General features: G+C 40.1%; 2 protein-coding genes across 2 annotated transcripts; one reads left to right on the plus strand and one right to left on the minus strand.

The window, feature by feature from the left end:
• Window positions 1–6,643: 6,643 nt before the first annotated feature.
• On the minus strand, window positions 6,644–10,715 carry LOC118411982 (ubiquitin-like protein ATG12). Its single transcript, XM_035814526.1, has 4 exons — window positions 10,537–10,715; window positions 9,794–9,930; window positions 9,156–9,218; window positions 6,644–8,137 (listed from the first exon to the last, which is right to left on the minus strand). The coding sequence occupies exons 1-4, from the start codon at window positions 10,622–10,624 to the stop codon at window positions 8,078–8,080; spliced, it is 348 nt and encodes a 115-aa protein (XP_035670419.1). The 5' UTR covers window positions 10,625–10,715; the 3' UTR covers window positions 6,644–8,077.
• Window positions 10,716–11,720: 1,005 nt separating this feature from the next.
• On the plus strand, window positions 11,721–13,022 carry LOC118411712 (divergent protein kinase domain 2A-like). Its single transcript, XM_035814193.1, has one exon. It carries the CDS (start codon window positions 11,721–11,723, stop codon window positions 13,020–13,022), a length of 1,302 nt encoding a protein of 433 aa, XP_035670086.1.
• Window positions 13,023–13,934: the final 912 nt, after the last annotated feature.

The following is a 13,934-nucleotide window of genomic DNA, read 5'->3' on the forward strand; positions in this document are numbered from 1 at the left end:
AATATGTCTATATAACAGAAATCAATGTTGTAAGAAAGCATTCTGTAAACCAAAGGCTTGTGTTAACCAGCGACTCGAATGGCCGTATTGAGCCCTATCTCATCACCAAGTCTGGCCGCACTGCCAATCTCCAACTACGTCCTCGTAACATGGACAATTGCTACCAAAGCTTAAGAATGGTCTTTGGACTTTGAAATTCTAAAGAAAGCTACCTATCCTTCATCCGAATGTGTTGATGAGTCCTGTACAAACACAGATTTCGGCTCGCTTCTTGGAAATCATCTCTTTCATTTCAGTAGATCCATGAGCGGTAACCTGTAAGAACACTTCTGCCCTGGTCACAATTTGCAGCAAATTGGAAATTTGCCGTCAAACGTACATACATGTATAGCTCCTGTACAACTACTCTAAACTGTGGTGCAATATTTGACTGTTGATTAAAGGTGCAATCGCATGTGTCGTGTGACATTTTTGGCTTTCATTCGAGAGAAAATCGATTATCGTGAAAGACCTTTACAAGACAAGTTTACACCCCGTTGTGCAAAACAGAGAAACTTTGCACGAAACTTCAGCGACTGCACCAAGAACGACATTACTTTACGGCAGATCGTTACGTTATTGACAGGATCCTAATTGAATAATGACTTGATACTGTGTGATATATTCTGTGACAAGTGAAAGTGAACTCTTTTAATCTGTTACTTCCAAATCAGCATTGGAAGATGCCACATGAAAATGAAATTACTTTTGCGGTACCATATAAAGATGTACTATGATAAATTATCCACTAAGCTGCGGCAGTTTGCACATCCAGGTTTTCACATGCACTATCATATATCCTTCTCCAAACACCCATCAATAAGATGCATTAGCAAATGTTAAGATTTGAAACTACATCTTTAAGACAACATTTTCTCGAAAATGTCGAATGTTGTCCCTGTAGCCTTTTGTCAAGCTACTCGAACACAATATTCGCAACTATTAGACCTTCCCATAGTATTCTGTGCATTGTTCACGCTTTATTGTACAGCCAATACTCCGTTCATATTTGCTGTACATATTTGCTGTACAACTAATATGCTGATGTCAGGTCTGATTGGTTCCTGACAGAAGAGGAAAGAAAGAAAGAAAAAGAAGGACATACCAGCGAGGACAATATGTTTTCCCTATCAGAGGAAAACATAATAACCGTCGTGTTATGACGTCACTTCACCATCCAGCCGTCGAGAAGCAATGATGGCGCAGACGATTGATAAGCCGAGTACTGATATCTTCTCACGGCCTTTAAGTCTCCAGACGACCCTTCCAAAATTGTCCTTCCAACATAACCGCATCCCTCTGCAATTTGCCGTCACCAATGATATATAGAAGAGATCACAAGTATTTTTGCACGAGATTGGAGGAGCTGCTTTCATGGCTGGTGTAATTGCGTTGGTATAATGGGCTTTTCGTCTTTGCGATGATACGGCGACTTTATACTTCAGAAATGTCTTGTTAAATTTGCCGGGCGTAAAGGTGTCAAGATATGGCGGTGAGTTGATCCTCATATTTGTGACTATAGCATTGTGACTATAGCATTGGAAGTGGCACAGTTACGGGTTGTGCTTCAAGGCACGGCGGACTTACAGTAAATCCTGATAAATTATCTAATAAATAAGTTGGTTTAGAATACAGAAATATTTCCCCAAAAGATTGGAAATAAATGTGCCGTACTATATTAGTAATTCTCAGCCATGCGTACGTTCAACGGCCTGTTTAGAACAAGCTCGATGACGTTATATAACGTCCTTGGTTACAAACTGCAGAATGATGAGTTCTTCACTTGAATAAGTCAACACAAGCCATTTGTAACCGTTTCCCTTGAAACTAAGTAGAAATGTTCAACTTTCTTCCATATTCCGTGAAAACTGTTCAAATGAGACTTGAAGTTCTAACAGTTTAACAATTCAAACTATAGCAATCATGAGAGGAGTTAGCATATGCCCATTCATGTGAATGCATTTAAACTGGGCATGCAATTTGATATGCATTGTGGGCAATATGTTAAAGGTGAAGACCCATAAGTTTGTGTGTGTGCTCAGAAGCCTTTAACTTTGAAATATCACCCACAATACATCTCGCTGCACATGCGCAGTTTAATTTTTGAACTGGCTGGTAGCACAACACATAGAGATATTCCAACATACACCGCAAAACTTGTCCTTGGCCGACATAGTCCAAAGATGTTATATCAAATATCTATGAATACTAAGTAAAGCATTTAACGACATGGGACATTAGCTATGCAGAAGAAGTGAAGGAACAGATAGCCATAGATGTGGGTAGCAGGGGGATCCAAAATTGGAAGCAAACCACTCGAATAAGGGCCTAACTATAGCCGACAGGAAAAGACGACAAACGGCCCAGGTCGCTGTGGTCGGAAGTCTCTCAACACACCCACATTGAATCACCTGGCCATACTGTCTCACTGGACAAAGTCAGAATACTGGGCACTGAACTACTTTGTAAGAGGTATTAAATGAGACCAGCCACCACTACTAGCAGTGTACCCCTACCTTAGTGTTGGAAAAGTCAAGAATTGTACTAGGGCTGCCCTTTTCTTTTACCTAAAGGTAGTAAAACTATATATCACCTCACTTTGAAAGAAATGTATCAAAATCTGTACTTTTATCAATTGCAAGATTATAACGTCGGGATGTGTAGAGAATCCCATTGCATTTGCCACCCCTTTACGACAGTAATAATAGATCGCAATTTGCGATTCTGCCGAGGAGAAAGACTCATCCTTCAGATCGACAAAGGTCAAGCCTCCCCATTGGTTCGGGTCAGTCAAGCCGAATAACTCCACGGGACGCAATCGCCTTCAGATCCCTGCGAGATGCGCTGGAGTAATGCAACGCCTCTGTCAACCTAGATAAATCACAGGATTAGGATTCAGACTGCTTTTACCTGTGAAGAAAGGTTGAATGCAGGGGCAGACACGTCCAATTTCAAGTTGCACGCACTAGCTGACATTTTTACAAGGGAGAAATAAAACGGGAAAGGCTGAACTTGCGATTTTGTTATCGTGCAGATTCGGTAAGGATAAATATCCTATGTTATTGTCTTGCTCAACAATGCAAGAAACTGAATAGCATATAACTTATCATAGTTTATACAAAGATATACTTGTATGTCGACTGAGGACACGGACATGTAGAGAATGCAACATACAGACAAACCCGTATCAGTGATCACCACGGGCACGGCGTAGGAACTACACGGCCATTATTGAATGAATGAAGGACCTTTATTGTACATTCATGCCTCGACGGGCTAGGTACAGGTCACTGATAACAGACATAACAGACATATGTAGGGACAACAAGATACAATTTAACTAATTGAAGGTACTAAGCTAACATTGTGGTCGACATCTTCTCGCTTCTTTGTACAGGTGTAGATATAGGAACAAATAATGTTTAATATACAGGGTTTATCTAGGCGCATCAAAAATAGAAATTTATCCGTTACATTAAGATGTTCAAAATATGGAAACTCTTTTCTGATATATTCATAAAGCACAAGCCGTTCCTTATGGTACAATTTACAGTGTAAAATAAAATGTTGTTCATCTTCTACCTGTTGTAGATCACAAAATTTGCAGACTCTATGCTGCAGAGGAGTGCGGTTGTGCCTTCCAGTTTCGATATGTAACTTGTGGCAACTTATCCGGAGTTTAGTTACAGCCACTCTGTGTTGTATGTTGTTAACCATCAGATATTCTTCTTCTTTATAAATAGGCTTGAATAATCTATAGGTCCGTAATTTGTTACCGAAAGATTTGTCCCGGTTGTCGTTGTGTATTTCGGCTTTAAATGTTTGAATGTAAATATCCTTTAATCGTTGGCTGATGGCGTTGGTTAATGGTGATAGGTTACCACGTTCTTATTGAAATGTCAAAAATAGCGGTTTAAGGTTCGAAAAATAAATCAGTTCAATTGTCAGTTTAACACACCTGATTGTTTAGGAAACTTTCTCTATTGACGATAGCCAAAAAATGACAACTTATTTTTTTCAACCAGCGTTTTTGATTTTGTGACAGCACTACATGTAACTTTTTTCTTCGAAATGACTTACAGTATTGACTACTTCATGTAGGAATAAGAAGACGTGAGGCGGGGCGGGCACCTACCTTTAAAATGTTGTCATCTTTTTTTTACATGCACCAGGTAAAATAGATAACGGAGAAAGCATCGAGCAACGTTAACGTTTGTTACAATCATTTTTGTACAATGTTTCGTCAGGTAAGGTACATATGACAGTCAAAAATCATTTCTTGTTTCTTTAGAACGGCAGGAAAACCGTCACAAAAGCTATCATTTCTAGTCCAAAAAATGGATAATATATCCATCTTACTAGAGTTGGTAACGTTTGTTACCGACTTTGTCGGGCGACAGGCATAAACCAATTACACAGCCTCCAAGATCAGTGACAGTAGCAATCTGACATTACTAGTCAGAAGGCTTGGTTAGCTGGCTTTACCTGCCAAACAATCATTCTGGGAACTGAATTGTTGCATTTTTGGCTACTTTTTTTAAATTCTTCGTGTCCTCTTAGGCAACAGCCATTCTTATACCCCTGTCACATCGACGACCTTCCGTCGTACTTCTTGATCGCAGGAAGGTCGGCTGATTTAAGGTCCACAGAGGGCCGTATTTTGCGCCTGAAAAACCGTCCCTGTCACATCGAGTGAGGCTCGGACGCTCGCCTAGGAATACATTTTATGATAATGAGCCTCCCGTGACATGACGCCACCACATGGACGCGGTAAGACCGTTCCTCACAAACAGGCTCAATGTTGATTAACCAATAAATGCACCGCACGGGCAGAACAAACATGACAACAGGAAATGAATTGTGTGATAAATCCAGTCCGGATACTACCACAGGAGCCAGAAAGAAAGCCTACATTTGCAAAGAAACAGGAGTCGGGCGAAACTCATCCGACCGACGGGCGTATGTGCGCCATCCGATTTGCGTCCGATGATCAGTAAGTCATTCTCTACTCGCCCGAAACCTCAAAGCTCTGCGACCTCAAAGATCACGCCATGGCGACTAGTCGCTGAACAAGTTTTGGTACACAGCGAGCATCGCTCGCCTCCTAAAAATCGCCTTCGATCGCTAAAAATCGCGAACTGATCGAGAAAATGTCGGACGTATTACTGCCGAAAATGTAATTTAGACAAAATGTTCCTTGCAAAAAAAAGCAATAGTTTGATAAATTTTATTGCCTTACTTGTGGAAAAGTACAGCGCACGGGCAGAATATAAATGTTTCTTACCACTTAGATTTCGCTGTTAAATGGCTAATTACAATGCAGCTCTTCGGTCATACGAAATGAAATTGTATGATAAACCCAGCCAATATACTACCGCAGGAACCACAATGTCAAATGTTTGGCGGTATATCTGTTATCATGCAAAACGTGTCATAAACACTGTTCCTCCAATCTTCACTTCATAACCAAACATCTCTAAAATTGGATGCGTGGCTACCAGTAGCTTGTGACCACTTAGATTTGTGAAATTTGCTAATTATCATGCAACTCTTCAGCTATTGATGATAATGGGCTGAATAAAGCATTCAAGTATCCAAGCTTCCCGCGTAAAAGTTGTCATCGAGAGTTAATCTGTACCTACATTTCCCCGAGAGGGCTTCAGTTCCATTATTCATTATTACTCCATATGTCATGACATGTGAAACAAAATTGACATTTATTAATATCTACTCTGACGAGCGTCTGTGACGAGAAACTTTTCCGACCTTTTTTAATGAGTTATTTAGACTGGTAAGTGTTTAACAAGTGGTCTCGTCTATAACAAGTACAAATGTATTGACGTATACTGATGAAGGTTTTGAAGTTAACAACCGCATATTCTAACATGATAGCAATTTGAGAACGGATATTGTGGGCTCGGCGTCACGTTTTGATGCATTGGCTTCTAAAGAACAGTCGTTGAGACAGTAAGCTGAGACAAGATCCCAGAAAAACATATTGGGTTGTTACCAGCCTGGATACACCCTCCGTTGTAACCGCAGGCTCAATCTTTTTGCTTGCTAACGACTTAGGTTAGGTTGTTAATCCACAGACACTGTGTCCTGAATACAGAAGTCTATCTCAATCTTTTCATTGCACTTTTTTACCTTCTCGGTCAAGTAAGGTACCCATTTGAATTTACACCTGGGTGGAGTGGGGAAAGTGCTGTTTTGTGGGTTTCTTAATCAATCGGTAACCGCTAGTATAAATATTCGTCCAGCTGCGTCATCAAGATCATAAAGTACTAATAAACTGTTCAAAGCAACCCCTAGCTGTAACACTCAGTAGCCATTGAGGGTCAGACACTTTCGTGCATTTCTGTCATGTATAGCAGACAAATCCAAGGTTCTTACTGACACAACATTTACACAGGTAATCACCAATAAATGCTCCATTTATAATATTTTTATTCTCATTTTGTTACCACAGCAGCTCGCAATGATTCCACCACCATATCAACATATCATGTTGCTTTTTTTTGCAATGAAAAAGTTTATTGACCCTTCACAGGATAGCCTAAGGGCATCTTGTGTGTCAATAAATGCATTTACTAGTAGTGACTTGTGAAGTTGGACCTCCTTTTATTGAATTTATAGATGTTTTTCAGGTCAGTAAATGTCCGCACATAACCCTCCGCATGATTTGTAAAATGTGTTGCTTTGATAGTGATTGTTGACGTTTGAGGAAAGAAGATATCTAGCTTAATGAACGCGCATCATACTGTAGTATCTGTGTGATTCCCAATGCTACTATTCGTGAGTGTAAAATACTTTTCTACAGGAAAATATCTTATATTCTGTAGTTTGAAAGGAAGCTGGTAGCTTTTGATACTATCTTATGCTACAGTAGGATCTGCTTGAAGATTAGGGAACCATCCAACAGAATGATAATAATGGTACAAATTAAATACCTGAAGACTTGTGTACAATAACAACGCAAATAATAACCAAAGATTTCAATGTAACCATAACAATACAAAACAGAACAAGCAACTAAAGGTAGTCCAATTAAAAAAAAAAAAACTAAATGATAACCAAAGATTTCAAAATAATCATAACAATACCAATCAGAGAATTCAAAAGTAACATAATTGTGATTCTGGGATCTAGTAGAATTAATCTTAATTACAACTAGAGTTCCCCTAAGACACACCTTTGCCAAATAAACAAGGTAAAACAGTATGTACTACATTGTATAATGCAGAATGATGTCTGTAGACATAAATCAGTTCACAAACAACAATTTTACTGATATCATCTGTATTTTTCAGTCATAAACAGTTGAAGATTATCCATTCAGTCAGTTAAACTGGATAATAAAGGACAATACCTTATGTATGTTTAAGACTCCAGCACTCTGTTGGGCCTGATAACAAATGCATCTGTGCCACTGGTAATCTGACTTTGTTGTTGTGTGTAGATTGTTTGCTTTACATTGTTGTTGTCTCTTTAACTGCTTGAGTTGGTCAGTTGCTGGTCTCACATGCTTGGGGTTCAATCCCCATCCCAGTACACACATGTACTGCTGCTTTACACCCAGAATGTTTAAATTAAAAGCATGACAGTTGAACACACACCACCACCAGTATGGTAGTAGACTAGCCCACAACTGTAGTACTTGCTGTGTGGCCCAAGGGCTATAGAAACAGAGATGGGTGCGGCCCCAAACACCGTATGGGGTGGGAAGGAATTTAACTGATAGGCAAAACCCATAGGCCTGCCCTCCTCTGTCAAAATGTAAAAAACTTAGAATATACATATTTTTCACAGAAATGCAGCCACTTTCTCAAACTACTAATTGTTATATGCTATCATTAATTGTGCTGCTAATTGTGATGGACAGTCAGGATCTAAGTTTGGTACTGTTGCATCATGTTCAGTAGTACTGTCTACACTACACTTTTTCAGGTGGTTGACCAAAGAATAATTTAAACTTCTCTATAATAGATTATTTACAACAACAATAAACAGTTCTGATAAATATCAACAAAAGTGTGGATCATCCCCAGGCTTGAGTCTTGCAGTAGTGAAGTATCAGTTTCCCATCACTGCCAAAACACTACAAGGGCAAGAAAATAGATACAAGTTTACCATTCCTTTTTAACAGACAATAAGTCGGTTCATGGTTTGAACTGTGCATACCTGAGGTCAAGGGTGAAGGCCCCTAACAGGCAAATGCACAATTAAAACTGTGAAGCTGCTTACTATGTAGATTGTATGTGACATTATAATTATAGTGTAAAGGAACAGTAGTGCACAAGTAATATGATATCATAAGATACACATGTGCAATATATAGCTACTAGTACTTCTACGATCCTTATTCTAGTCTACGTTTTTCATGTGCATAATGATGATACTGCTAAGTTATGGAACTCCCTCCCACAGGACATTGTAAATACTAGAGACTTACACAAGTTACAGCACTTCAAACGAAAAGTAAATGTCCACATCACCGCTACTCACCAGCGTGATGTATTGTAACATGTTCAGCACAGTTACTAATGATGAGGTTGTGGACACAGCATAGACTTTTTTTTAAAGAAAGCTACAAACTCATGTTTGTGCAACTTGATATCTTCTGGTATAATCTGTATTTATTAGAAAATAATTATTTCTAATTAGATGAAAACAATTATTTTCTAAGTAGTAATAACTACAGATCATTAGAAGATATCAAGTTGCGCAAACATGCGTTTGTAGCTTTCATCATTATGCACATAAAAAACATAGCTTCATTGCAGTAATATGTACCAAAGTGCTGTATTTTTTCATAGAAAATAATACTAGGGGCAATAAAACCTAATGACGTCATCCATATGGCCCAAAAATCAGATTTTAGAATTCTTTCATGCCCATCTATCAATATTCATTACGGCTCCATTCTTTCTTAATTCATTAATGAGATAACAATGGAAGATCAGAATCAGAATAAGCCTAAATACCTTAAGATTGCAGTAAAGTTGTCACTGCAAAAATCATGAACTTTAAACCACTGCAAACTTTTTCAATATTCTACGATAGCTTAGTATTCAATGTGGCACTGAGCTCAAAGACAACTACACCACTGCACTTACCTCATATAGATTCTGCATTTCCTGGTCTGGTGATGGTGCAAATGACTGGTTAACATACAGGAACTGTGGGAGGGAGACAGAGAAGATACCAATATTGACAAATCGTCCAATGGAACTGTTCTGTAGTGAGCATAGTCCCACTGTTACTGTTACTGTGGCCCTACCTCCTGACCTGACAGCTACATACAGTAATAGTTCAAATCCTAGCTGCTGCTGCTGTCAGTGTTACTCAACTTGTGCACCACATGTTCAGGCCCCACCCACTAGATGACAATCTCTGAGTCTAAGAAACCTTACAGCAAGCAAGTTTGGATTTGGGTGACACTTTGATTGATTCAAATGTGATACAAATTCATTTTAGTATGATTTAAATGGCAACAAAACATTTTAAAAAGCTGTTCTTTATCTACTATGTTTGTTGACTGATCAGTGAGATCTTTGCTTGCTCAGTGGTCACAGCCTTTTTTTAATGGAAAGGGAGTGTAAGGGTCACAATCCTATAGCATGTGCATTTATTAATAATATATACCTATGTTTCACTGTGTTCATTGAACAGAATGAACTGTGTTCATTTCAAAATCATGGCACTGTTTATTACTCTCATTACCAACAACAGTTTGAGAGCAGTAAACCCTCACCAGTGACTCGTGTGGTTCACACTTGATGTATTTCCTGATGAACTCGATGATCCAGCTGACTTTCTTGGTCGGGTCTACCGCCCACTTCTTCTTCTTCATGATAGGGGCGTCGCCTGCACCTTTCAGAAGTACGTCAACTGTACAGTGGGAAAGAAATATCAACGTACACGGTAGGGCGTTTGGATCAAGGCCCAGAAGTCCTGGGTTTGAGTCCCCTGATATGCTCTGAGTCTGACATTATGCCTGGGGATACAAATTTCCTCACTTCACTCAGGTGAATATGAGTACCTTACTTTGGTTAGTAGCGTTTCACGGATAGAACGTTACATGGGGGTACAGCCAAACTCAAGCATGTATAAGAATTCAGCACACTTCTTGGAAAGAGTGGGAATCCTTCCCGGTGTAAGTAGACCAATTTTCATAGATTTTTAAAGATCCGTTATATGTGGATACGTATACAGATTGTACTCTTCAGGGCATGCATGCATATGCAGATGTCACATTGGACTTGCAAAGTAAAGGGCTCCAATGGGAATTCGATTATAGTGATAATCCTCCTTTTCCTTAAAAATTCTGGCCCGATCTGGACACTTCTTTCTGTTTCTACATACATGTAAAGTATTCCATATATGCCCCCCTCCCCTACCTCTTTTGAAACTGTGCTGTTTTATGTCGGTTCATCAACAATGTATTCACAATCAATCTTTCCATATGGATATGAAGATAAGATATGGAATTCCTACTCTTCTTTTTCTGGTCTGCAGTCTGTGGAAAGGAGCCAACGTCACCAGAAGCCGGGGAAGCAAGCTCTGTTTTCTCTGTTTCCGCCATCTTGTAGCTGGGCCGTACCACTGATACTGCAGGGGTGTTTTCCGTTAGAACACGGAGTGCTACGTTTTAAACAAGACGTTCTCTTCATTTTTACTCTCTTTTACAGTATTACGTTATAGATTGTGATTTTATTCTAAACGCCAAGTCTTGTTTGTCAACTGTTACAGTACAGTTCAGCAACACTGTCTCCATATTTTATGATTTGTATTGTATCTATAAAATGCACATTGAGAGGGCCATAATTTTCATAACTGCATAGTCTTTTCTCAATATTTCTTCATCATCATGTTATAAAATGCACAATTTGGAACTTATTTTTCTACCGGCAAGTGAAATTTCGGGGTCTCCCATTTTGGTACGAGCTGTCATGAAAATGATTTAGTTTTCCTGAAAACCATCAACTAGCTTTGGGAAACATTAGGATGCATTTTAATGTTATATTCATACTGCTCTATTTCGTTGGCTATAATATTTTACTAACTTACCTAGATACAGTAATACAGTAGTACATTTTATATTTGGATAAATATTCATATTGTTGTTGTTGTTGTTGTTGTCGTAACATTAGCGCCATTCGTAACCTTTCAATTTGTTGTTTCTGCTACCGTCCAGGTTCAAGCTTAGCCTCCAATTAGCAGGCTCTCTATGGACTTTTTTGGCACTTTTGCTGGCCATTTCTTTTTGTACTGGGTCGCTGATTGCTGGCCTCTCTCATAGCCGTCCATGCTGCAGTTCTACTTTACTCCGCCGAGTGACGTCTTTGTACCGTAGCACCATCTTCGGCATTACTCTGTTAGTACTTTCTGGGGGCAACGAACAATCACTTTCCGCCCATGACATATATCATAAAACTTATTAATGCTTAACTTTCGTCCAACAAAAAAGTATACACGGATCAAATTTTCAACGACCACTTCGTACTGTCGCGTTCTTCTAGTTGTTCGACTAGTACTTAAGTTGTCTTAGTTTGCCAATCGACCGACAACAAACAGACAACATGTATGTCCGGCCCCACTACCATTCCTGCATTTCTTCATATCCAGTCCCGAGAAGAAAACACAACACGGCCTATAGACCAGGAACACTTCCTACCATTATGCCTACTTTCTACCGCTGGATTCGCGTTCTACTGGACCTAAGGGCCACAAGGGGGAAGCAATTCCTGTGGACAGTGCTACTGGCGGTTGTTTTTGTCTACATACTTCAGAGGGCACCTATTAGGACGACAAATGGCGTCGACATCTCGTGGGCCGAGAGGGAGAAATGCCCGGCGTGTGTTGGGGACACCTGTGAACTCCTACATCGGGGCAACTTCGTGAAAGCAGAGTCCGACAGGTATCTAAAGAAAGGTATCGTCTCCACGGGAATGGTTGGTGGCATTATGGTGGTTGCGAAAACCCTGAACAAGGAGCAAGCGTGGCAGAGGTATGAAAAGTTTATTTGCCGTTCGTCGCCTCGTCCTCAGGTGTGTAACGCTTCGTCTTTCATCCTGGAGACCGTGTTGGTGACCGACGCGGCGTTAACACTCACCTGGCTACGGGAGGCGTGGAGAATCACACAAGAGCAAAAGACAGCGCTATCACATTGTGGATCAGCTAGGTTTGTACAAGAGCTTAAACAACTGTATATCGAAAATGGAAGTAGAAGCGCGACCAAACTGAGACGTGCGTATCTCTCTACCTCGCTTCACCTCAACGAGGAGTCTGTATTACTCAGATATTTCACCACAAAGTCTACAACGCCTTGGCCATTTCCAAAGTTTTATGGAGCTTGCGGGAGAGTGATCGTGGTGGAACATGCAGGGAGGACGTTAGACGCCTTCCTGGACTCTCCTTGGAATGTTCGAGCCGACATTGCAGTGCAGTTGTTACAACTAGTGGATACGCTTCGCGAAAGAGACCCTGACTGGATTTTGTTGTTAACGGACATATCTTTCGAAAACTTTGCAGTCGATAGCCGCGGACAGCTTCGGTTGATCGACTTCGATGACGTCATGGTCTTCGATCGGCGAACCGCGGTTGGGAGTCATCAAGAAAAGGTGATATGTAACGAGGAGTGTTACATGGACTGGCAGAAGAAGATAACCAGCGACCAGGACCATTGTAAAGACTTTCATAGGTACACTCAAATGATGTATGCCAGTATTTGTGCCAGACTTTTGTCCAACCTGTTAGAACATCCAGATCGACACGACTGGGGGGATGAAGGTGACTTCAAAGTTAAAGAGGAGATCCCTGGTAAAGGCCTTCTACACGACCCTCCTGTCGATATTAGGGGACCGCTAGAGGGCGCACTTGGACAGTGTGTTGAGGAGACTCATCCTGGAGGTCGACTGGACGCAGTCTTGACGCTAAAGCAAACATTGGAAATGACTCATGGCATTAAAGATATGTTGTGAATATATTGTGGGGGTACTTGGACCGTGTGTTGAGGACACCAGGATCTCTCACTGAACAAAGGATTCGTTCTAAAGCTAACTTTGCCCGAAAATGACTTGTAGTGTCACTTATGACATCTATATCTGTGACGAAGTTTGATATTTTCATTCAACACAAGTAAATACTCACATCAAGCTTTCATGCTCTAACATAGATCTGTTGTACTAGTATGTTGTGCTTGAACTAGTAACGGAAACATATGCATGTTGTTTCATTGTGATTTCTGAGCTCTTCTGCCATCAACAACATAGCAAACACTCCGAATGTATCTTACTTTAAATATATTCTTTACTCATTATTTTCTTACCACACGATATGATTCTTTTAAGGATTCATTTTTAAAACGCGACAGGTTATGTATCATAGGTCATAGATTTGTGTTCAATGGCCTAACGATATACAATGTAGTGGATCCCGTACGTGGACCCGTGGTTGGTTGTAGTCATTTACTTGTTATGCCTTGATATAACGTTACAAGCTGTATCTAGAAGTAATTGCACATCAGGGAATGAACATACGAATAAAGTTTATCATGATCAGTATTATTATACGTGTACTTTTAAGTTTATAATGGTGGGATCAAGGAAGTTATGGTGGGATGCAATAACTGATCATGATGGCAGGAAAGCTTGGCCTGTTCTTTTTTTGTTTTTGTTTTTTCAACCCTATTTTACAAACAGTCTGACTGACTGAGATTTTTATACGACGGGAAAGGAAAATATGGAAAGGAAAAATGCCGGACTGAGAGGAATATATACCGGGGGGTGGGGGTGTCTTGTACCGGCCCGAGTGCATATTTTCCTTTCCCGTCGTATTCCCGGATAGAAATTAGTCTCTACCAGACTCCGGATCGCTGGAAAATCGTAGAAATG

Source organism: Branchiostoma floridae, chromosome 3 (genome assembly GCF_000003815.2).
Source record: "Branchiostoma floridae strain S238N-H82 chromosome 3, Bfl_VNyyK, whole genome shotgun sequence".
Taxonomy (NCBI): domain Eukaryota; kingdom Metazoa; phylum Chordata; class Leptocardii; order Amphioxiformes; family Branchiostomatidae; genus Branchiostoma; species Branchiostoma floridae.